Source organism: Protopterus annectens, chromosome 1.part1, assembly GCF_019279795.1.
Source record: "Protopterus annectens isolate FY-2018-M chromosome 1.part1, PAN1.0, whole genome shotgun sequence".
Classification (NCBI taxonomy): Eukaryota; Metazoa; Chordata; order Ceratodontiformes; family Protopteridae; genus Protopterus; species Protopterus annectens.
In genome coordinates this window covers 1,224,949,016-1,224,972,225 of record NC_056726.1, presented here as the reverse complement: position 1 = coordinate 1,224,972,225, position 23,210 = coordinate 1,224,949,016, and the positions used below count along the sequence as shown (strand labels likewise).

Genomic DNA, 23,210 nt, shown 5'->3' with positions numbered 1-23,210 from the left:
TCTTTTTTTTCTTTCCAGGATATCCAATTAATTTCTAACTCTGACAAAATTCTATTTTTATGAAAATATTGAAAAGCCTGACACAGACTTGCAAAGATGCATATTAAATTACTGTAGGCTACTGTGAGACTGTGATGATTTGTGAAGGGCCAAAGTGTTGTATCAGGGATTTTAACGACAAGAAAAAGTCCTGATTAAATCCGATTATGGTACCATTATATCTGACCGTGGAAACTGACCAAGTAGCTTAGAAAATGAAACCTTTATCAGTATATGACAGCAGCCTGCGGATTACAGAACATGGTTAGGCTTTAGGGAGTTTGGGATCCTTTCACTGGACAGTGATAGCAGTTCTTTTCAAAGACTTTTCGGTTAACAGGTTTGTAAAAATGCAATGAGACTGATCTTTTGGTGTTTTCTGGTAACCCAGATATTGTAACATCATGGTATTTTTTTTTTAGAAAAAAAAATTTAGCTTTTGTTTTCAGCCTCATGTTTATGCGCTGCTGCTTACTAAGTCAAAGATTTTGTGATGCTGCTGCAAAACATTTTGTTTTATTTCTTACCATTAGTCCATAACAATGTACATAGCCAAGATGTAAAAATATGTATATAGCTGATTTTAAAGTTATCAGATTCCAAACTCTTATAGGACTAGTTATTCTCACTGCAGTCATATTGTCATTTCTCACAGCTGCGGAGTGTTTTTTTTTTTTTTTTTTTTTTTTTGCATATTTGGAGATGAATGCTGAAGCAATGAGGTGAGGAATAATCTCCTTCAGAGGCATTAATGTAGCAATTTTGTTGTTTCTTTCTTTGAAATTCAAATGTTTTAACTTTAAAACAAAATAAGAGAGCAAGAAGAACTCAAAGGTGAGCAGTTATAATGGGTACGGCCAAACTTTTTTTTAATTAGTATTTTCTATGATCAAAAGCCAAAATGACTTCATATGACATTTGAAAATCATATCAGGTCATTTTACTCTATTAGCTTATGACTTTTCTAAACTTCCATGCAGTTTAGACATCTGATTATTATTTAAAAATTTAAAAAAAATTTAAAATTATTTAGTTGCAAATAACTTCATACAGATACATCCATTTATAATGTTGCAGGTTTACCACTTCTTAATTTCTCCAAGTCTTTTGGGGTGCTAATTCTGGTATTTTATGACTTAAGTGTCTCTCTGCATGTAAGACACTGTAGTCACTGCATTCAGCAATTTCAGTGATCAATGCTACTTTTGTTTTCTTTTCATGGACTACAATATCTGGTGTTCTCGGATCTAATTTTTGAACTGCTGGTAATGGGTGATTCCATGTGATATAAACTTCATATCCTATAATGCTTTGTGGCTCATTTTTCCAATGTTTTTCATCTTCTTCTATATTACATATCATAATGTATGCACAATCCCCAATGCAACAGTCTTGCCACATTATTATGCCTTGCAGTATACAATCCTGCTGACATTAGCATACCACAACTAGCAAAAAGATGTGCAGCGGTTTCCAATTCTGTTTTACAAAACCTACATTTGTCTGTTTCTCCCACATGTTCAACTGACTTTAGCTGTATGAATTTGCTGGTGTCGATATAAATTTGCTTTAGCTGTGTAACTCTTTCCACAGTCAGAACATATAAACTTGCGTTCCTGGTTGTGGATTTTCTCATGTTGAGAGACTTGAGCTTTCTCTGCAAACGTCCTCCAGCACTTACTACATTCAAAAGGCCTCTCTCCTGTATGCACAAAATGATGGCTGAGAAGATAACTTTCTCTTCTAAAACCCTTTCCACACACTTCACACACAAAAGGCGTCACTGTGTGAATTATCTGGTGTCTAATAAGATGTGGTCTGTAATTGAAACATCTTCCACATTCAGTACATTTAAAAGGCTTCTCTTGTGTGTGAATCACAGCATGTCTAACAAGTCGAGTATGCCTAGCAAAACTCTTCCCACATGTGATGCACTTAAACGGTCTCACTTCAGCATGGACAAACTGATGTTCAATGAGTGAAGGCTTCCGAGTGAAAGTTCGCCCACAATCACTGCATTTAAACATATTTTCTGAATTATGTATCAAACTGTGAGCCATAAAATTAGCTTTCCTTGTAAAACCTATCCGGCACACAGTACATTCAAATGGTTTCTTTTTTGTATGTACCCAGTGATGGCGGTGAAGAGCTGCTTTGTCTTTGTGTGATTTTCCACAATCTTTACACTCATAACGTTTTAATCCCGTATGATTCATTTGATGTCTATGAAGATGTGATTTATGTTTGTAACACTTACCACACTCAGCACACTTATAGGTTTTTTCCTTAGACTGAACTTGCTGGGCATTCTTACTCTGAAATCTATTTACATGACTATTGTATTCAGCATGTTTCATGGAATTTTCACTCGTATGTTTATTATTTTGGTCTGGCTGGTGCTTTTCATTCAAGTAAGTTCTGTGTTTAGAACTCGGTCCACAAGCAGCACTTTTTATCAGTTTCTTATCTGTAGGATTACACTGTCTGGCATGATGTTTGCACTGGGAGCTTTTTTGACAATCAGTGTGCTGACGTGCTTTAGGTGTCACCTGATTTGTTTTGTATTCAGCAACCGTCTTACATGCTATTTTAGTTTTCTGTCCAAAACTTTTTGCCAGTTGATCCATTTGATTGTTTGTGGTATTTTTAAGTAATGGTACTTCATCTGAAAAACTTGTTTGATGGGAGGAGTATTTAAATTTTATTTTGCCAGCAAATTTTTCAAGGCCTTCTACAAGTTCTGATAGAGAGATGACAGGTTTTCCAGCTGCAAAAAAAAAAAAAATGAAAAACACATTACATTATTTGATTTACAGTGCATGAGCAAGGAACAATTATATGTACACATATGATATGTACAGAGATCAAGTTAGCAGACAAAAGCAGGAAATGTAGAACTGAAAATAAGGGCAATTTATTTGGGGGTGAGGTTCAGACAGAACAAAAGAGCCCTGATTTGATTAATCATTTAAATGTAGTCACACAAGAAGAGGGTATAGAACTTACATTCACATAGGAAAACTCCCACCTGTGATCCATTTGACTCAGACTTAATTGCTGAAGAAAATGTCATAGGATTAACAGAGCATGAAATGCTAATGCTTAGTTCTGTATTTCTGGGTAAGGGATTTTTTTTTTAAGTAATACCTGACGGCTGTTTGGGAAGACTGGAGGGTTTGCAACAGGTGTTTAGGAAGACTGGAAGGCTTGCAACAGAATAGCAGAGTAATGGCGACATAGACAGCCATCCTCTTCAGGCTGCATTCATATAAGATCCATATATACAGGCCACACCATGTCGGAGAATGAGGGAATAGAAGCAGTATGTACAGGATACAAACAAAGCAGAAGGACAACTTTGACTTTTTTGCCTTTTGCACAATACTGCATAACAGAAATCACACAAAAAGATAATTAAGACTGAACAAGAAAGATCTTATCAGTTCTGGAGGAATTCCTTAAAATAGCCATCCAGTTTGAAACCACTTATTTTAGTGGAGGTCACACTGGTAGCAAGATAAACAGGTAGACCAGGGTATCACCAGAACCTGTCACCAGCTCATCCAGTACTATTGCATGGCATTATTGGACAACCTAAAAGATATAACCTATCCAGCTACCGTATATCCTGGTCTGCCATGTGGCCTCTTCACAGAAGGTCATGCCTATTACACCTTTCCTAGAAGGGGTCCAATAGGTATCTTCACTAGACACCTAACCATCTTCAGCTGACTCTTGCCAACGCAGAAGGAGAATCAACTCTACTCCAAACAGAGTGAATGCAGCAACCTTCTATAGGAATCTTATTTCTGCGCTTGTGTCTAGGATGCCATTCTTTAAGTCATTAGCCAGTACTTAGTCGTACGAGAATAATGGGTAATGGAGGGCTAGTAAACTGACGCAGCTCTTGCTTCAGCATCACTCTCCAGGATAACACCTGCAGCAGTGACAGCTACATTAACTCAATGGTTAATCTCCCAGTTTCATGTACTGTCACTTGCAAACAAGAGCCCAAGGTAATTCAATTTTTCCACTTGGGAAGAGTTGCTCTCTTCTCAGCTGCAGACAGAAATCCACTTTAACAGGTAAAAATCCTGAACTCTGACTTGGAAATGAGGATCTGCAGCCTATTCACTTCACACTCATCTGCTAGCTAGCATTCTGGAACTTCATTCACTTAAAATCAAGAGGACAACACTGTCTACAAACAACAAGGATGCAACCCTCAACATCCACAATCTGGATGTTCTCTAAACATTAACCATGTTATGATACATTGTCCACAAAAATCATGAACTGGAGGGGACAGAAGAATACACACCACTGGTAGAATCCTAAACTCAACTTGACTGTACTGGATTTAAATGTTGACAATATGGACACAAACTTCTCTCTCTCGCTCTCCAAATAGAGGGCCTGAGTGGCATACAGCAGTAGTCCTAGTACCTATACTGTTGTAGCGACTTGTACAAGGCATATATGTCCATGAAACACATGCAGACTGTACTGGCAAGTTCTGAACCTATAAACCTGTCTGGTGGACATCTGCAATAAATACACTCTATAACAAAAAGGAAAAACTGCTGTCCAGGACCAAGAAGGAGCAGGTGCTCAATTAGAAGCAATCTCTCCTTAGCCTGAACAAGCAAATTAAGAGCACTAGTGAAATCCTCTAAAGCCAACTTTGAGCCCAAAATGGCCGCATCTACTAGAGACAATCATAACATCTTCTTTCACATATGTCCGCAGTCTCAAAGGAAGCACCCAGATCTGTTCAGAACTGGTGGTCAAGGACGCCACATACACAAATGCTGTAGATATAGCCAACCTATTGGCTGACAGATTAAGAGAAAACTTCATCCCTCTGAACTCCCTCTCCCCCCAAATCAGTAAATCAGGACATCCCCAGTACCTGCCTCCCTCCCCTTATCTCTAGGGAACAGGTCATCACTGCCCTCTCAAAGGCAAAAAATACAGTCTCCACGGGACCTGATAACATCCCAGGTTGCATCTTACATAAACTTGGGCATGAAGCTGCAGCACCATTAGGTACCCTATTCAACCAAAGCCTGAGTACCAGCTTTGTCCAAGCCGAGTGGAGGACAGCCACTGTCATCCCTTTACACAAAGGTGGAGTTGTCCACCGATCTGGGAAATTATAGACCCATCAGCTTAACTAGTCTGATCTACAAGGCCATGGAATGGATCATGGACATCATTAACAGGGACACTGGCACCCTCCAAACACTCGACCCCACACAGTTTGGCCTTATCAAGGGGTGGTTATGTCTGTTAAATCTGGTTGACTTCTTTGAGACAGTCACCAAAGCCATGGACGAGGGGAAGATGATGCACAATGCCTACCTTGACCTGACCAAAGCCTTCAACACTATTCCCCACTCAGGCACAATAGATAAACTCTCTGAAGTAGGCATCAATCCATATGTTACCAGATGGTAGCAAACTGGCTCACTGATAGAACCCACCTAATCAAAACAGGGGAAGCCACCTCAAGCTGTAGATCTGTAATGAGTGGTGTGCCCTGGAGATTGGTCTTGGGGTCTCTGTTATTCTGGATATACTTCTCTGAGGTGCAGGCCAAAACCAGTAGACTATGTCTGACCAAGTTTGCAGATGACTGCAAGCTGGGCATGGTCATTAATACCCCAAGTGAGGAGGATGTCCTCCAAGACGGTCTCGCCCACACAAATGACTGGTGCCAGAAACATGGCCTCAAGCTGAAATCCAAAAAATGCATGATCATCCCCATTGAGGACAGTTATGTCCCCACATATCACATTAATAACAACGTCCTAAGCACGCAATCAGTCGTGAGGGATTTGGGCACCCAGGTTGATAGCAACCTGAATTTTGACCACCATGTCGCTTCTGTTCTACAGATAGCTTTCTACATGGCCCACCTCATAAGTAAGGGTAGCTTAATTTCATCAGTCATGACATCCCTGTATTCTTCCCTTTTAAGACCATTTATTGAGTACAATGCCCCCTTTGGTATGTACCTTGCAAAGCACATGCGGCAGCTGGAGAGACCACAGAGGTTCCTTACCAAGAGAATTCAGGGCCTCAAACATCTACCCTACACAGATAGGCTAAAAGCCCAGTCCCCTCTACTCAGTTTCATACAGACTCCTCACAGGTGACCTCTGTCTGGCATACAGAGCAATCTCAGACCCCGCATTGATGGGACTACTGCATATCTGCAAGTCGAGCTCCACTCGTGTAACCCACACACACATCACCCTGATCTATCTAGGAATTGTTGGTGGGACAGATTTGTATCCCAGAGACTCCCCCATCTGTGGAAAAGACCCCCCTCTCCATGCCAAGAAGAGTACCTCATTATCCCTAAGTGCAACCTACTTAGATAACTGGATGGGAAACAAATAATACACCCCTAGGATTCCAGCTGTGTCCCTGCTGGACAGGGGCTTTGGGTGCTGACTTGTCCAAACATAGGCTAAACTCTTGGCTAGGCTTACGAGGCCTCAGGGCAATAGCCTAGTAACTTCCTATGATAAACCCTACAATATCCATGTAAGGATGAAGAGTTTGTCCACTGTTTCAAAGTCAAGACAAAATGTGTATTGCTCCTAAATCAAGCCCTTAGTTACCAGGTAGAAGTCTCCTTCAAGTACCCTGGCGTAGGCTTTCCCAGGAAGATGAGAAACACAATTACTCTGTAACTGGAAGACATCTTCTGTCTCCCTTTTAAAAATGAGGACCATCACAAAAATTTGCCAGTCCACACATAATGTCCTGACATTTTACAAAATACTGAAAAGGCACATTAATCATGACTCTCACCAAATATCTATCTCTTTCAGATGGGCAGATCTCGGCCTTGTGTTTGAACGGCATAAATCTTACGATGACGCCATCTACAGACACTGACCTGATCCTGATAATGACTTTTGGTACTGCTTCCTTAAATTTAAGACCTGTTCCCTGGTTTCATGGGGGTTGCTTAAAGTGTCCCCACTACCTCTCAGAAATAACTGTAGTTAAAGCCTGTGTTTCTCCATCCTTTTTGAGAAAGGTCTGAACAATGTGCCTCCCTGTATCAGGTCACAATGTGGTTTGCCAGAATGTTTTTGCGACCATGTGAAAGCTATTTCCCATGCTCTCAAACTCTTCCCACACCAAGGCTTTCACTTCACAAACTGGTATAGTTGCTTCTTCCAGTCCATCTGTACCTATTTGCCAAATAGTTTACCCTCCCCAGTATTACTGTATGGAAGTCTTATTTTTCTTGATGGCTTCTCTCACTGCCAAGTTCTAAAAGCAGGTTACATGGTTACTGCCATGACAAGTACCAACCATCATTCAGCCATACCTCCATACAACCAACTCATCTACTAGTGCTAATTTAAATGGGATCCATTCAATCCCCTTTCTTCCACCCCCCTTCTGGTATGTGGAAAAAGCTCCTCTAGAAGAGGAAGTTTAACTCATCCCATAAAGAAGCAGATCTTTCTAGGACATTCTTACCACATGTTAAAATTTCTTTCCCAGGCCCATCCAGCTGCTGTCCTGTTTTGAACAGATTCTCTTGAATGGGGTTGTGCATAGGACCATAAGAGGTTACTAAGCTAATGGCCCTGAGGCCCTTACAAGCCTAGCAAAGAGATTATTCCCAAAAAAAGGAACCTTAGTCAGCACCTGTTGCCTCTGTCAATGAAGGCCACAGGTGGAACCCCTAGGACAAATTTGTGGTTTAACATCCATTCGTCGAGGTTGCGCTTGAAGACAGTCAGCAAGGTACTCTGTTTGATGTGTATGGAAAGTCTATTCCAGAAAAGGGGCAGCCTCTGGAAGACAAACCTGTCTCTCCAGCAGGTTTTGTTGATAACGCATATTAGACTTAGGGCTTTCAAGTTGGTGATGCGTGAGGAACTAGACTTACGAATATGGAGCATATCTAGAAGGGCGGGGTCCGAAATTGCCTTGTAGGCAAGACACAGATCACCTCTGAGCAATATGTATGATACAGAGCCATGGATTCTCTTGTGAGGTATTTCTGTGGCCTTTCCGGTTTGTACAGGTGTTTGGAGAGGTACATACCAAACAGGGCATTATACTCAAAATTGGCTTATTTTTCATAGAGAGGTAATAACCTTTTTTCTGGATGCAATCCCTTTTACTTATGAGATGAACCAAGTAAAAGGCTTTTCTGACCACTGCCACTATATGATGGTCGAATGTGAGATTGTAGTCAACCTGTGTATCTAGATCACTCCCCATAGGTTGTGTGATTAGGAGGTTGCAGTTGATGTGGTAATCAGTAGGGGCCATGTTTTGCTGACTGGTATGATAATACATTTTTTTTGCATTTAACTTAAGGCCATGATTTTGGCACCAGTCACTTCTTGCTGTAAGACCCTCTTGCAGTATGTTAACATCATTTGGGGAGTCAATGACAGCACCCAACTTACAGTCATCTGCAAACTTGGTCAGCCACAGGCCTTTTGTCTTTGCCTGGACCTCTGAGAAGTAGATGCCAAACAGTAAGGGTCCCAGGACAGATCCTCAGGAAACACCACTAGTAACAGGATTGCTTTCAGAGGGGTAGACACCTATTTTGATCTTGTGGGTCCTATCACTGAGCCAGTTGGCCACATACCTGATGAGATATGGATTTATGTCAAGTTGTGTTAGCTTTTTGAGGCTGCCCGAGTGGGGGATTGTGTCAAAAGCCTTGGCCACGTCAAGGTAAGCTGTATATACTGACTTTCCTTCATCCAGGGCCTTGGTGATCGTCTCAAATAAGTCAACCAGGTTCAACAGGAAAGATCTGCTCTTGACGAATCCAAATTGGGTGGGGTCAAGTGCTTGGAGATTGCCTATGTCCTTGTTTAGGAAGTTCATAATCATAGACTCCATGGCTTTACAGATCAGACTTGTCAAGCTAACATTACTGCACAAGTCAGATGACATGAATATAAATTTAGTCTTTAGTCTCTGTTTTACACACACACCTCAACTCAGCCCTGTGTTTGAGCATGGCTTTCTTCATGGGCAATTCGAACAGAAGTCAACGCATCATTTAGGTTCACACCAGTTAAGATGCAAACCGCAATCACACTCTCTAGTATCATCATTCTTATAAGATCACAAATTTCAACTAGTTGTACAACTAGCAGATGATACCGAATCAAGTGCCTTTTAGATGGCCTCCATTAAGTCCAGACAATCTGAATAGCTATTAAATGCAGACATACAAACAAGAGTGTTATTCTGTTGTTCACAGTCTCAGTGACAACACCATTCATCTGCTAATACAAACTCGAAATATGTGGCAATAATATTGGGACTTTATGAATATCTCCATACCAACAGAGGCCTCTGTCGGGCCTCATCTCTACAGCAGGAGAGAGATACCATCTCCATTTGAGAAGTCTGGTTCCAGAATCAATGTTGTATACAGCTATAGCTGACACTTTTCAATCCCTTGCCCAAGCTTTGTCTGCTCCTGGGCAGTGACATGGGCAACTTAAATTCAATAAAATGTAAGCGTGGGAAGCAAATCTCAGAAAATGAGAAAGCAAATGAAGGTAAAGCAATATCACCAACAAAAGAGAAGCGGTACAAGAAGGTTGTCATATCACTTCATGAGAAGTCATACTGGCCTGGTTTAAAAAAATGCAAGGAAGGCTTGCAGAATACGGAGAAGCAATCAGCATGCTGCTAGCTTAATATGAATACCTAGACCACAATCCAGCGATAAACCAAAGAACAAAAAGAAAGCACTAGGATGAACTGGAGCCAAAATCAATAACATTTATTAAACGCTTACGTCAATAATTACCACTGTCTTCTTCAGAAAACTGGTGTTCATAAAAATATCATTTAAATACCTAAACAGATTCATTAACATAACTAATTAATTAGTTCAAACATTTTAAAAGCAGCAGACTCACGGTAATCCATTCACTTTAAAACCTGTTAGTATCAAGCAATAGAATATTAATTATACAACTCTTCTAAATTATTGACAAACTTGTCAGACCTAGTCAAAACATAATTGTTCAAAAAGTATTTGTTCAAAAAATACTTTTTCAAAAATAAAAATCCGCTTTAAACTTCAAGTAACAAGAAATATTACTTCATTGAGACCTGGGGGGTGGCATTAACCCTTAGTTGCCACATAAGCTCCTTGTATTCAAGAAATAGTTCTAAATGCCCCCCCCCCCCCCACCTCAGTTAGCTCCACTTGCTCCAATACTATAAACTTAAATTTATGCGTAGGAAAATCACTCAAGTGTTTAGCTAGTGCATTTTTGATGTTACATTTCCCTATGTCATACATACGTTGGTAAATCCGTGTTCTAAATTCTTTTTTAGTTTTGCCAGTGTAGTATCTTTGACATATCTGGCACACCACACCATATACTACATTTTTTGTGCCACAATTGCTCTTGTGATCTAAAATAATCACAGTTCTTAATCAAAATGCAGTCTCCTTCCAATACAAACTTACATTGCGTACAGTGTCCACGTTTTGTCATCCCACCCTTAACTGTGCTGTTGACATTTTCTTTATTTTTTCTCCAAAATATTTTTAATGCATGTGTCCTTTTTGTATACTACTGTGGGCATATTTCCTACCTTTCTCCCCACCTGTTCATCATTACTGAGAATAAACCAATTCTTTATCAAAATGTCTCTAACAAGTGGGAATTGTGGAGTATAGGTCAAGATCAATGCATTTCTATATGCCCCATTGTTCTCAGTCACTGTTTTGCTGTTCTCTGAAACCATTAGCTCGTGTACCATATCAAAATCTAATAATGGATGAAAGTGGCTCATTGTTCTCTTATGGGTCACCGTGAGACTTGCCAGGATGGTAAGCAACTTGGAAGAATTTAATAAAGAAAGGGATGTTTTATTGGGTATGTTGTTGAAGAGGGGCTAGCCTGTTGACTTATGGGATGAGGTGACCCATTACCCTTAGTAATGAGATGTGCCACATAGGACTTTTTTGACCACCACGTTGCCACTGTGGTCAGAGAGAGGTTGCTGTCAACCTGTGTTCCCAGATCTCGTATAATGCCTTCTGTGTTCAGTGGACTACCATTGATGTGGTAGCTCATGGGAATTGGGTTTTTCCCAAGGGGGATGATGACACATTTTTTGGCATTGAGCTTAAGGCCATGGTTCTGACACCAGTCGTTGATCTCAGAGAGGCCTTTCTATAGGATGTCAACATCACTTGGAGAATTAATAATGGTTCCCAACTTGCAATCGTCTGTGAACTTTGTCAGCCAGAGTCCCTTCATGTTGGACTGGACTTCTGAAAGTAGATACCAAACAGGACAGGACCCAGGACCGATCCCTGTGGGATGCCACTCGTGACTGATCAGCAGTCTGACTTGAAGTCAGCTACTTTCACACTGTGGGTTCCATCTGTGAGCCAGTTTGCAACTCACCTAGTGATATAGGGGTTAATGCCTAGCTTAGTGAGTTTTTTCTATGATTCCTTAGTGGTGAATGGTATCAAAGGCCTTGGCCAGAACAAGGTAGACTGTATGAACCACCTTGCCTTCATCCATTGCGCTGGTGACTGACTCACAGAAGTCAACCAAGTTAAGCAGGCATGATCTGCCCTTCACAAAATGTGTGGGATCCAGAGTTTGGAGATTCATTATATCCGTGTTAATTAGGTCCATGATGATGCATTCCATAGCTTTGCATATCAGACTTGTTAGCTAATGGGGTGATAGTTCCCAGGGTCTGTAGTCACTCCTCCTTTGTGGAGAGGGATGACTATACCAGTGTGCCATTTGGTAGAGACAAAGCCTGAGGTGAGGCTGTGATTGAACAGGGCACACATATGAGGTGCCAGTTCACTCTGTAGTTCATGTACAACACAGCCAGGGATATTGTCAGGTCCCACCGAAGCTGTATTCTTGGCCTTGGACAGTGCTGCTTTAACCTGTGCAGCAATGATACTGGGTGCCTGACAATCTACTGGTATTGTGATTGGTCCTTCGGGGGGGGGGGGGTAAAGTTAGCACTGAATCTGTTGGCCAGTATATTGGCAATATCTGCTGGCTCAGTATAGGAGGTACCATTGTGCAGTAGCTCAGAGCAAATCTGGGTATTGCTGTGGAGGTTCTTTACATAACTATAGAAGGCCTTGTGGTTGTCTTTACTATCTGCTGCAATTCTGTTTTCATAGTTAGCTTTAGAGGATTTGATGAGGGATCTCAACTTTTTGCTGAGGCTGATAATGGAGTTTTTCCAGTCTTGGGACTTCACCTTATTCCGCATCAGTTTCCTCCTCCTGTTGTAGAGTTTGTTTATGGCAAGGGACCACCAGATTGGCTTCCTTTTTTTGGAGGAGAGTGTCTTGGTTCTATTGGGTATGGTGAGATCCATGCATTTGTGAACGTGTTTGTACAGTGCATTGGTGTATGATTCGGTGGTCATGCAACTATTCTCCATTTGCATGGTTGCCGTGAAGTTAGCCACTTCTGTTCTTAGGAGCCTAAAGTTAGCTTTGGAGAAGGTTTTCATGGTGGTTACCTTTGTGGGTGGGAGGATTTCCAAGGTGATTAGTTTGTGGTAGGATCTAACCAAGGAGGATTTGACTACTGGTGTAGAGCAACAGTCGCCCATGTTAGTAATGACCAGGTCAAAGATGTTGCTACCTCTTGTGGGGGTAAGAACGAGCTGGTTCAAGGCATTGGAATTAATGAATTCCAAGAAATGTTGGGCAAGTGTATTGGGACATAAGCAGTTTGGAGGGGTAGTTGAAGTCGCCCAGTAGGAGTGTGTTAGGCTGGACCCTAATATTCCCCAGGGTGCTTAGGAACATGGAGTGAGTGTCTTGGGACATGGTTTGGGACCTATAACAGGCTACAACCTAAATCGCCATCTTACCCAATGTTAGCTGCACCTGAAGTATCTCTGATGCGTTATGTTGGGCTACCAGTCTGGAGGTGTGTGCATCCTTTATGAACATGTTTAGTAAGATATGTCCCAAAGCATATGTTGTACTCACTGACAGGTTTAATCATTGTGAAGAGTAAGAGGTGAAGACTTCTTTTCATCAGGAAGACACACATTTAACTATGAGCTGTGCAAATAAAAGGATTTCCAAAACACTGTTGCAATGTAATGGTCAAACGTAAGGGAGCTGTGCACCCATGTATCCAGGTCTGTCGCAACATTTTCACTTTGAAGTGGTGCGTTATCTTTGCTTTAAGTAGGAGGTAGGGAGTTCATAGTTCATAGGTTAGTACTAGGCTAACTGACCTTGCAAACCATTTTAAGCCTAGCCAATTATCCCTTGTGAGCCTCAAATCCTGCACCTTGTGTTTATAAGGCAAACACCTTAATCATTAGGCCACCTTCCCAAAGTTCGTACCAAATGCTACAATGTTGCACTGTTGGCATTAAGCTTGAACGCATTTTTAGTACACCAGCAATTGACAAGTGTAAGGTCATGCTGGAGTGCATGTATGTCAGATAGGACTTTCATAGATTCATAGATTAGTACTAAGCTTACTGACCTTGCAAGCCATTTTAAGCCCAGCCAATTATTCCTTGTGAGACACAAACTCTGCATCTTGCATTTGTAAGGCAAACACCTTAACCATTAGGCCACCCTCCCACTTGACAACTTGACACTTGACAACCCCTAGCTTACAATCATCTGGAAACTTTGTTAACCAGAGATTCTCATTCGACAACTGGTGATTGGAAAAGTAGACTCAGAACAGCAGAGGTCCCAGAACTGATCCCTGCTGGATTTCACTTGTCACCATCATGTTTTCAGAGGATGCTCGCCACCTCCCTCAAGTTTCACAGTGTGAGAGTCCTCTCTCTAAAACAGTTGGCTATTCACCTAACCACATATAGGTCTGCTTATTTATTGTATTTGCATGTGGTATGGTACTGAATGCCTTGGAGAGGTCAAGGTACACTGTGTAGACAGCTTGTCCAGAGTAAACAGCCTGAGTGACCTTCTTGAAGAAGTTTACAAAATTCATTAGACAGGATCTACCCTTGACAAAACCAAATTGCTAGGGTTGAGTCTAATAAGATTTTTTTGATGTCATAGTTAATTAAATCCTATATGATAAGTTCTACAGCTTTGCATAGAAGACATTTTAGGCTGATGGGTCTGTAATTCCTGGAGTTTGAGTTGGGGCTGCCTGAGGTGGTTAGTAGCTTTTCAGTTCAGTTTAAGCAGATAGCAGCCCCAACATACACACACCTGTAAACACATGCAATTCAACTTGACTTAGCACATTACTCTTTCACTACTTACTTTGAATTAGCAAGGTTTATTGACTTACTTAGATTGAGCCTATCTTAAGAACAATACCTAAAAATTATCAGCCACATAAAAATACTGAATGTGCAAACTTGCTTGATCTTTCTTTGAAACAATCTGCTACCTGTAAAGCAAGTTTGGCCTGATCACTGAGACATGCTGTTCTAAATAAATGTTTAGTCTGCAGAAGAAGCCAAACAAAGAGTGAGGCTACAAGGAAAGCTATGGTCAGCAGTGTAGCCACATTGACCAGACTAGAGCTACCAAGTTTGGGTGAATATATGAAGTGCTCATAATGCTGCTGTGGTGCACTGTTACTACAGAATACATTTGAAAAGAAATGGGTTACCCTTATTAAATCAGACTATTGACTCGCAGACACAAAGTACAGTGTTTGATTCTCACCTTTTGGAGAGAAATTGGCTAGACTTCGAATTAAGAAAGCAACTTAGTAATTAGCTATGAACTTAAGAAACTATAAATCTAAGGAAAAGGAAAAAAGAAAACGTTGTGGCAGGGAAGTTGGTATAATGGTTAAGGTGTTTACCTGAAAGACAGAAGTTACGAGGGTTTAATTCTCATCTTTGAAAGAAAAACTGGCTAGTCTTAAAATGGCCCACAAAGACAGCTAGCCTAGTACTTGCCTATGAACCTACTCCTGGGCATTTCCATCTCTGCACTGATAAAATAAAGCTATCTCTGCCAGTTATTAACACACATGTCCATGAATGTGGGTGAAACATCTGCTGTAAAAAAAAAATAAAATTTTGCTTTGTGGGAATGATAGTGCCACAACGTATGTCAGTGCTCTTTCATGAAATGATACAGCAGCAGCTCTTTGCTTTAAAAAGAGTGAATGGAGGAAAAGAAGTTCACTTTTTTAATCATTTCTGTGTGGGGATGCTGGCATTAACCCATTTTAGAATTAGTTTTGTCTGCTTGCAGTGAATGAAATAGCAGATGTATCATTTTTTGGGGCTATATTAAGGCATCGAAATGCTGTAACATCAAACACTTCAACATCGACAAGTATTCAGCGAAATTCACTTTTGCGATTCGCTGAGTACTTGGGCAAATAAATACTTGCCCTGCAAAGCAACGGAACTAGTTCTACCTAAACCAAACCCACCCATGTGGGGGGCTGCATCCCCCATGCCCCCTGATGTGGGGGATTTGCCCCCCACACCCCCCTACAGTATTTCTTCATAAATAAGACCTAACCAGAGAATAAGGCCTAGCATGGTTTTCCAGGGTGGTCATGATATAAGCCCCTACCCCAAAAATAAGCCCCAGTTAAGATCATCAACAACACATGACGGACAAGTTGAACTATAAAATAATATTATTGAAACCCGTTGACTGAGGTTGTAGTACTCTGCTCACCATTTTTGGACCAGACACCCAACTTCTTCTCTTTGCAGAAAGTCATAAGATTCTTCCCTGGGAGTCCTCCATGATTCTTACTGTAACCCTAATCATCACTCACACTTGATGGTTGAGATCCTTGGCCCACAAATATTGGCAGGTGTGCTTTGATTGGTCAAAGTACAGACAACACGCACTTGATAAAGAACGGTTGTGGTTGTGTCTTCTTATTAGTCACCATTTTGTGTTGCCACTCTGGTCTCATAAGTCTTTAATTAACCCCCCCCCCCAGACAAGATGAGTGCACAAAGAAAGAGCTATTCCACTGAGTACAAGAAAGGAATCGTGGAGGACTCCCGGAGAAAAAAATCTGATGGCTTTCTGCAAAGAAAAGTTAGTTCTCCAAATGGTCCAAAAATGGCATGCAGCATACAACAACCTCAGTCAACAAGCCGATGAGGGAAATGCTAAGAAGTGCAAGTGTGGATCAGGTGTCAGCAACCATTATTTTCTGAGCTGGAGACATCATCTGTGACTGGATTGCTAACAGGAGAGCAAAGGCTTTGGTTGTGCACAGGGCTGATATTCAAGCATTTGCCCTTGCAATGGCACCACAGTTAGAAATATCCCCAGAAGAATTTAAAGCATCACAACATTGGCTGGATGGCTTCCTTTAGCGATATGAACCATCTCTAAGAAGATCAACAACACTGCTCAAGCTGGAAGATAACTGAAGTTATTAAACGTGCACTTGCATTCAAGTCGTTTGCTGATGGCACCGACTTTTCTAAATACCAACTCTCCAACATGACTGCTATGGATGAAACTGCAGTGTTTATAGGCCAAGGATCTCAAACAATTGATCAGAGGGGTGCCTCATCAATCTATATTCCCTCCACTGGTTACGAGAGTACACGTTACCTGTACTTTGGCAATTTGTCTAGATGGAAAGAAAACCCCACCTCTAATCATTAATAAGGGCAAGAAAGATAAGATTGAACGTGTTTCAGGCATTTACATTCTTGAAACCGAAAAAGCCTGGTGCACACAAGCAGTTAAGGAAGTGGGTCGATGTAATGCTGCCACTTGTTTTGTGGGGTGGTGAAAGAGGTCTGCTAGTCCGGGATTCAGCCAGCACTCACAGCACTTAAAACATGAAGAAATTCCTTGCACGGAGAAGAATAGATCAAATAATGATTCCCGCAGGAATGACTGCCTTTCTCCAGACTCTTGATATTGCAGTAAACAAGCCATTCAAGGACCATTTGTGCTTGGAACTCAATGACTACATTGAAAATAGAATGAAGAGAAATCAGCGTGGAAACTTTTTGAAGCCTAGCCTGCAAGAGGTCGTGACTTGGGTGAAGAATTCATGGGATAAAATCACTGACAGCTGTGTTGCCAATGCACTACAAGCAGGCTATTTGGACAAGCAGTGCTCATTTAAGGAGAGCTCTATTGCTAGGCATGACAGACTGGGGCCAATGGTTCTACAGGAAATGGAGTTGCAAGAAATTCAGGACATAAATTTGGGGGTTGGAGACTTATGACAATGTTCCAGAAGAAGATGACACGACTGTATTTGAACAACTTTTCCATTATCGGGGCAACAGAATGGATTACTTCTGTTTTCAGTTTTATTCCCCTCCTCCAATACACATGTATTGAGATTTTTCTGCACTTTGTTAAGCATGAAATATTGCACTATGAAAGCCACTCAATTAAAGAGCCACTATGAAATGTTTATTGCACTGTTTATGTAGAATTCTCACACAACTGTTAACACACTACTTAGAACTGTTGCCAAATAACAGAAAAGTACCAAATAAATGTCAATTTGTGTACATGAATAAATGTCGATTTTTGTACATGAATAAATTAATAAATGTAGATTGTTGTACGGGGGGGGGGGGGTGAATAAGGCATCCCCTGATAAGCCCTAATATGTATTTCGTCGGGGAAAGAGTAAAAGACCCGGTCTTATTTTCGGGGAAATATGGTAACTAAATATACCAACTCAGAGATCGCACTACATTGGAGAAAAGGGCAACATTGCATAGTTGGCCAACTACATCTTTGCCCTTGAAGTATTCAGTGAATCGCGGAAGTGAATTTCGCTGAATACTTGTTAGGAGTTCAGTTGTTCAAAGTTGCAGCGTTTCAATGCCGTAATATAGACCCCCATTTTTCATTCTGAGGAGCTACATAATTGTTTGGTGGGGTATAGTGGATTCTACAGTGGATATAAAAAAGTTTACACACCCCTGTTAAAATGCCAGGTTTTTGTGATATTAAAAAATGATCCCACAATAAATCATTTCAAAACTTTTCCCACCTTTAATGTGACCTATAACCTGCACAATTCAATTGAAAAACAAAAAACAAGATAAAATATAAAAAATAAAAAACGTACAATAATCTGGTTGCATAAGTGTGCATACCCTTAAACTATAATACTTTGTTGAAGTACCTTTTGATTTAATTACAGCATTCAGTCTTCTTGGGCAGGATTCTATCAGCATGGCACATCTTGACTTGGCAATATTTACCCACTCTTCCTTGCAAAAGTGCTCCAAATCTGTCAGATTGCAAGGGCATCTCTTGAGCACAGCCTTCTTCAGGTCACCCTACAGATTTTCTATTGGATTTAGGTCTGGGCTCTGGCTGGGCCATTCCAAAACTTTAATTTTCTTCTGGTGAAGCCATTCTTTTGTTGATTTGGATGCATGCTTGGAGTCATTGTCATGCTAAAAGGTGAAATTCCTCTTCATTTTTCTAGCAGATGCCTGGAAGGTTTTGGGCCAAAAGTGACTGGCATTTGGATCTGTTCATAATTCCCTACACCCTGACTAAAGCCCCAGTTCCACTTGGGGATGGTGTTGTTTTGGTGATGCGAAGTGCTGTTTTTGCGCCAAACGTACTTTTTGGAATTGTGGCAAAAAAAGTTCAAACTTGGTCTCATCAGACCATAACACATTTTCCTATAATGCTTTTGGGAGACTTGATGCATTGCTTTGCAAATTTTAGCCAGGCCTGGATGTTTTTCTGTGTAAGAAAAGGCTTCCTTCTTGCAACCCTACCCCATAGCTCAGACATATGGAAAATACAGGTGATTGTTGTCACATGTAGTACACAACCAGTACTTGCCAGAAATTCCAGCAGCTCCTTCAGTGTTGCTATAGGTCTCTTGGCAGCCCGCAGCCTCCCTGACCAGTTTTCATCTTGTCTTTTCATCAATTTTAGAAGGACATTCAGTTCTTTGCAACGACACTGTTGCCCCATATTTTCTCCACGTTTTGATGACCGTCTTCACTGTGTTCCATGGTATATCCAGTGCTGTGGAAATTTTTTTGTACCCTTCTCCTGACTGATAGCTTTCAACAATGAGATCCCTTTGATGCTTTGTAAGCTTTCTGTGAGCCATGGCTTTTGCTGTAGCAGGCAACTGAGTAAATGTCAGCAAAATCCTACCAGGACAGCTGAACTTTATTTGGGTTTAATCAGTGGCTCTTTAATTGATGGCAGGTGTGTGCCCAAGAAGACTGAATGCAGTAATTAAATCAAAAGCTGCTTCAACAAAGTATTAGTTTAAGGGTGTGTGCACTTATGCAACCAGCTTATTGTATGTTTTTTATTTTTTATAGTTTTCCCCCAACATATTTGTTTGTTTTTCAATTGAATTGTACAGGTTATATGCCACATTAAAGGTGGGAACATTTTTGAAATTATTTACTGATATCACTAAAACCTGGCATTTTAACAGGGGGTGTGTAAACTTTTTAGATTCACTGTACATCCAGAATGGAGAACAATGCACTTTACCTTGAGGTAAAATGTGCTGAAAAAAAAAAAAAAACCAGAAATTTGCTTTGTGTGAATGATAGTGCTGCCACAAGGTTTCATTTTCATATAACTTGTATCTACTCTCAACTAATGTTTTTATATTATGTCTAATTTGGTATAATTATTTAAATGGCATTTGCTTTTTGCACTATTTTAAAAGACTATAAAATTATTACTCTTAAAATGTTTCTCCCCAAGCCTCTGCTGAAAATGGGCTCCTAGCCAGTAACACCTTCCCAGTCATCAAATGTCAATAAATAAATAAAAATTAATAAATAAAATCTTTCCTGTGTGTGATAAATTATATTGTACTGTACTATACTGCATCATATCTTATATGTAGTGTCTGAAGCACCATGATTACTCCCTAAAATCATGGAAAACACAGACTTGGATAAATAAAAAAATATATCATTTGACATTTGTTTACCAGGATAGGCCAGCTGGGGACAAGCCCATTTTCAGTGGAGGTCTGGGAGAAAAGCCCCAATATATAAAAGTAGAAAAGACATAGGTTGTAATCTTGTCAGGATTCATCATTTGAGCTTTGCTTCATTCTTTTTTAAGGTGAATTTCTTGGCATCCGTTGTCTTGTACACACAAAACACTGGTTGTGATTTATAAGCCTCTATAATTCATATCAAAAGTGTTTTATTTTTTACTTAACATGATGTGCCAAGGAAAATAATTCTCTTAAGTTTCATTTTTTTTTCTTCTCTCCACAGCTGACCATCAGCTGCTACCAGCTCCTCTCCTTGTTCACTGTTTGACCAGATCCTTTTTGGTCTCTCCTGACCTCAACCTGACCCACAACCACAGCTAGCGAGGAGATAAGGATGCTGGTGCAGCATCATACTACTCCTGGGAATGTGCCTTAAACCACCTTGTATCAGCCTTGCAAGCTCCACAACTGCTATGACTGGGAGGTGCATGAACACTTCCATGCATGAGTAAGCTCCTGACAAAGTGGCACACTGCTTCTGTAGCATGAAGCCTACCAGTCCCTAAATGCCACTACTGTAGTGAGCCTAGGCTGCCTTCTACCCCTTAGGATGGGCAAAATGACATTGGCTTCTCACTCCCAATACTCCCCTGTAAACCCGACGACACCCAAGTCACAAACCAAACCCAGGTGTGCCATGGGGGCACTCGACAGTTCTCATCAGTATCTCCTCACCAGACATCTTTTTTCAGACAAAATATTTACACATCTTCCTGTATTTGTCTGTGTGAATCTATATGAAAGCACTTTTAATTATGGGATACTAATGGAATGCTCTCTGAAAGCCCTTTTAATTACAGGATATTATTCGAATGCTATGTTTCTATAACCTTAGCTTTAAAAACAAGTTTATGGCCTAAAGGCCTTCTAAAAGCTTAATGGCTGTTATCCTACACTGAAAAAATAGGTTTCATTGAGGCATCTTTAGAAGGTGTGAAGGGACTGGCATTCTCATAATGGCAGAGGAATTTTTTTCCAAAACTGGGAGAGCCACAGAGTGATAAATATGTCTCGTTTTCTGCCGTTGTTAATGGATATTTTAAGGTTGCCTATCTTTGTGCATGTTTAGTCCTCTCTCACTGGTGTGCTACTAAAAGAGAATCCTGAAAAGAAGCGGGTCTTTTATGGTCCAGAAATCATGTCATAGATCTTCTCTCAGAAGTGGATATTATACCAAAAATTGGGACAGCCTTTTAAACATATCTGAATAATCCAGATTGCCAGGCCCAAATAATATCTTTGTGATGAACTGCTGAATCCTCTCCAAATGAGTCAGGAAATTAAATAATGCATTATTATGGATCTCATAAACAAAGACATAGGCAATCTCCAAGCACTTGACTCCACCCAGTTTGGATTTGTCAAGGGAAGATCTTGTTTGTTGAACCTGGTTGTCTTTTTGAGACCGTCACCAAGGCCCTGAGTGAGGGAAAGTCAGTACATACAGCTTACCTTGACTTGGCCAAGGCCTTTAACAAAATCCCCCACTCGGGTATCATCTAGAAGCTAACACAACTTGGCATAAATCCCTATCTTATTGGGTGGGTGGCCAATTGATCACAAACAGGACCCTCAAGGTCAAAATAGGCGCCTCCACCTCTGATAGCAGATGTGTCACTAGTGGCATTCCCCATGGATCTATCCTGGGACCCCTACTGTTTGGCATCTACTTCTCAGAGGTCCAGGCAAAGACAAAAGGCCTGTGGCTAACCAAGTCTGTGGACAATTGTAAGTTGGGTGCAGTCATTGACTCCCCAAATAATGTTAACATACTGCAAGAGGGTCTCACAGCAACTAATGACTGGTGCCAAAGTCATTGCCTCAAGCTAAATGCAAAAAATTGTATCATCATACCATTTGGCAAAAACATGGTCCTTACTGTTTACCACATCAACGGCAACCCCCTAAACACACAACCTGTGGTGTAAGACCTGGGTAGTCAGGTTGATAATCTCACATTTGACCATCACATAGTGGCAGTGGTCGGAAAAGCCTTTTACTTGGTTCATCTCATAAGTAAAGGAATTGCATCCAGTAAAAAGGAGGTTATTACCTCTCTAAACTCCTCCCTCATTAGACCAATAATGGAGTACAACGCCCCATTTGGTATGTACCTCTTCAAACATCTGCACCAACTGGAAAGGCACAGAAACACCTCATACAGAGAAACCATGGCCTCCAACATCTGTCCCATGTGGCAGGCTCAAATCACTATCACTCTATTTGGTATCGTACAGACTGCTCAGGGGTGATCTGTGTCTCATCTACAAGGCAATCTCGGACTCTGAACAACTAGAGATGCGCCATATCCATCAGTTTAGCTCCTTGCGCATTATCCACTTGAAAGGCCTGAATCTAATATGCAGTATCAACAAAACCTGCTGGAGAGACAGATTTGTCTCCCAGAAGCTGCCCTGTCTCTGGAATAAATTTCCCATACATGTCGAAGTACCTCACTGACCCTCTTCAAGCACAACCTCGATGAGTGGATGGGAAAGCACAACTTTGTCCCAGGGGTTCCACCTGTGTCCCTCATTGACAAGGGTGACAGGTGCTGACGGAGGTTTCTTTTTGGGGATAAACTCTTGACTAGGCTTGTAAGGGCCCCAGAGCCATTAGCCTAGTAACCTCCTATGCTCCTATGATGACACTGAAAGCCTTTCTTTCTATTATCACAACCTACTGATCAAAGGTGATATCACTGTTTCTATGTGCTTAACAAAATAAACCATAATACATGATTTTCCATCAACAAAACAAATAGCATTAGCAAAGACTGAAGAGCAAACCATTATTTTTACACCAGCTGTAGGCCATATCCAACATTTTCAAAACTACTACCTGGGGAAGACAGCAATGCTATGCTGTTGGAATTATCAGCAAAGTTAGAGAGTCAGAGGTTGTTACCAACCTGTAAATTTGAAAAGACAATATCAGAGAGAAGAATGGAGCCCAGCAGGACTCCACTGGTAACTTCAAATGGTGAGGAGAGTAAGCACCCCACCTTTACTGACTGCGAAGTCAGTTGTCAGTCCAGCGGATGATACATGTATTGACCATGAGCTCACTGACCTTGTTCATAATGCTCTTGCCTGATCAAGTACACTGTATACAATTAATCCCTTATCCACAACAGCTGTGACTTCCTAAACAAAGTAC

General features: G+C 40.9%; 1 protein-coding gene across 3 annotated transcripts in view; it reads right to left on the bottom strand.

Annotated features, from left to right (window-relative positions):
- Nucleotides 1-891: 891 nt before the first annotated feature.
- The window catches only part of LOC122809419 (zinc finger protein 501-like), a 115,692-nt gene continuing 93,373 nt past the window's right edge, over nt 892-23,210 (bottom strand). For all 3 annotated transcript variants that reach the window (XM_044080908.1, XM_044080919.1, XM_044080928.1), the window contains one exon: nt 892-2,806. In XM_044080908.1, coding sequence (XP_043936843.1) covers nt 1,560-2,806 — 1,247 coding nt within the window. In that variant the 3' untranslated portion in view covers nt 892-1,559. The remainder of the gene's footprint in view (nt 2,807-23,210) is intronic.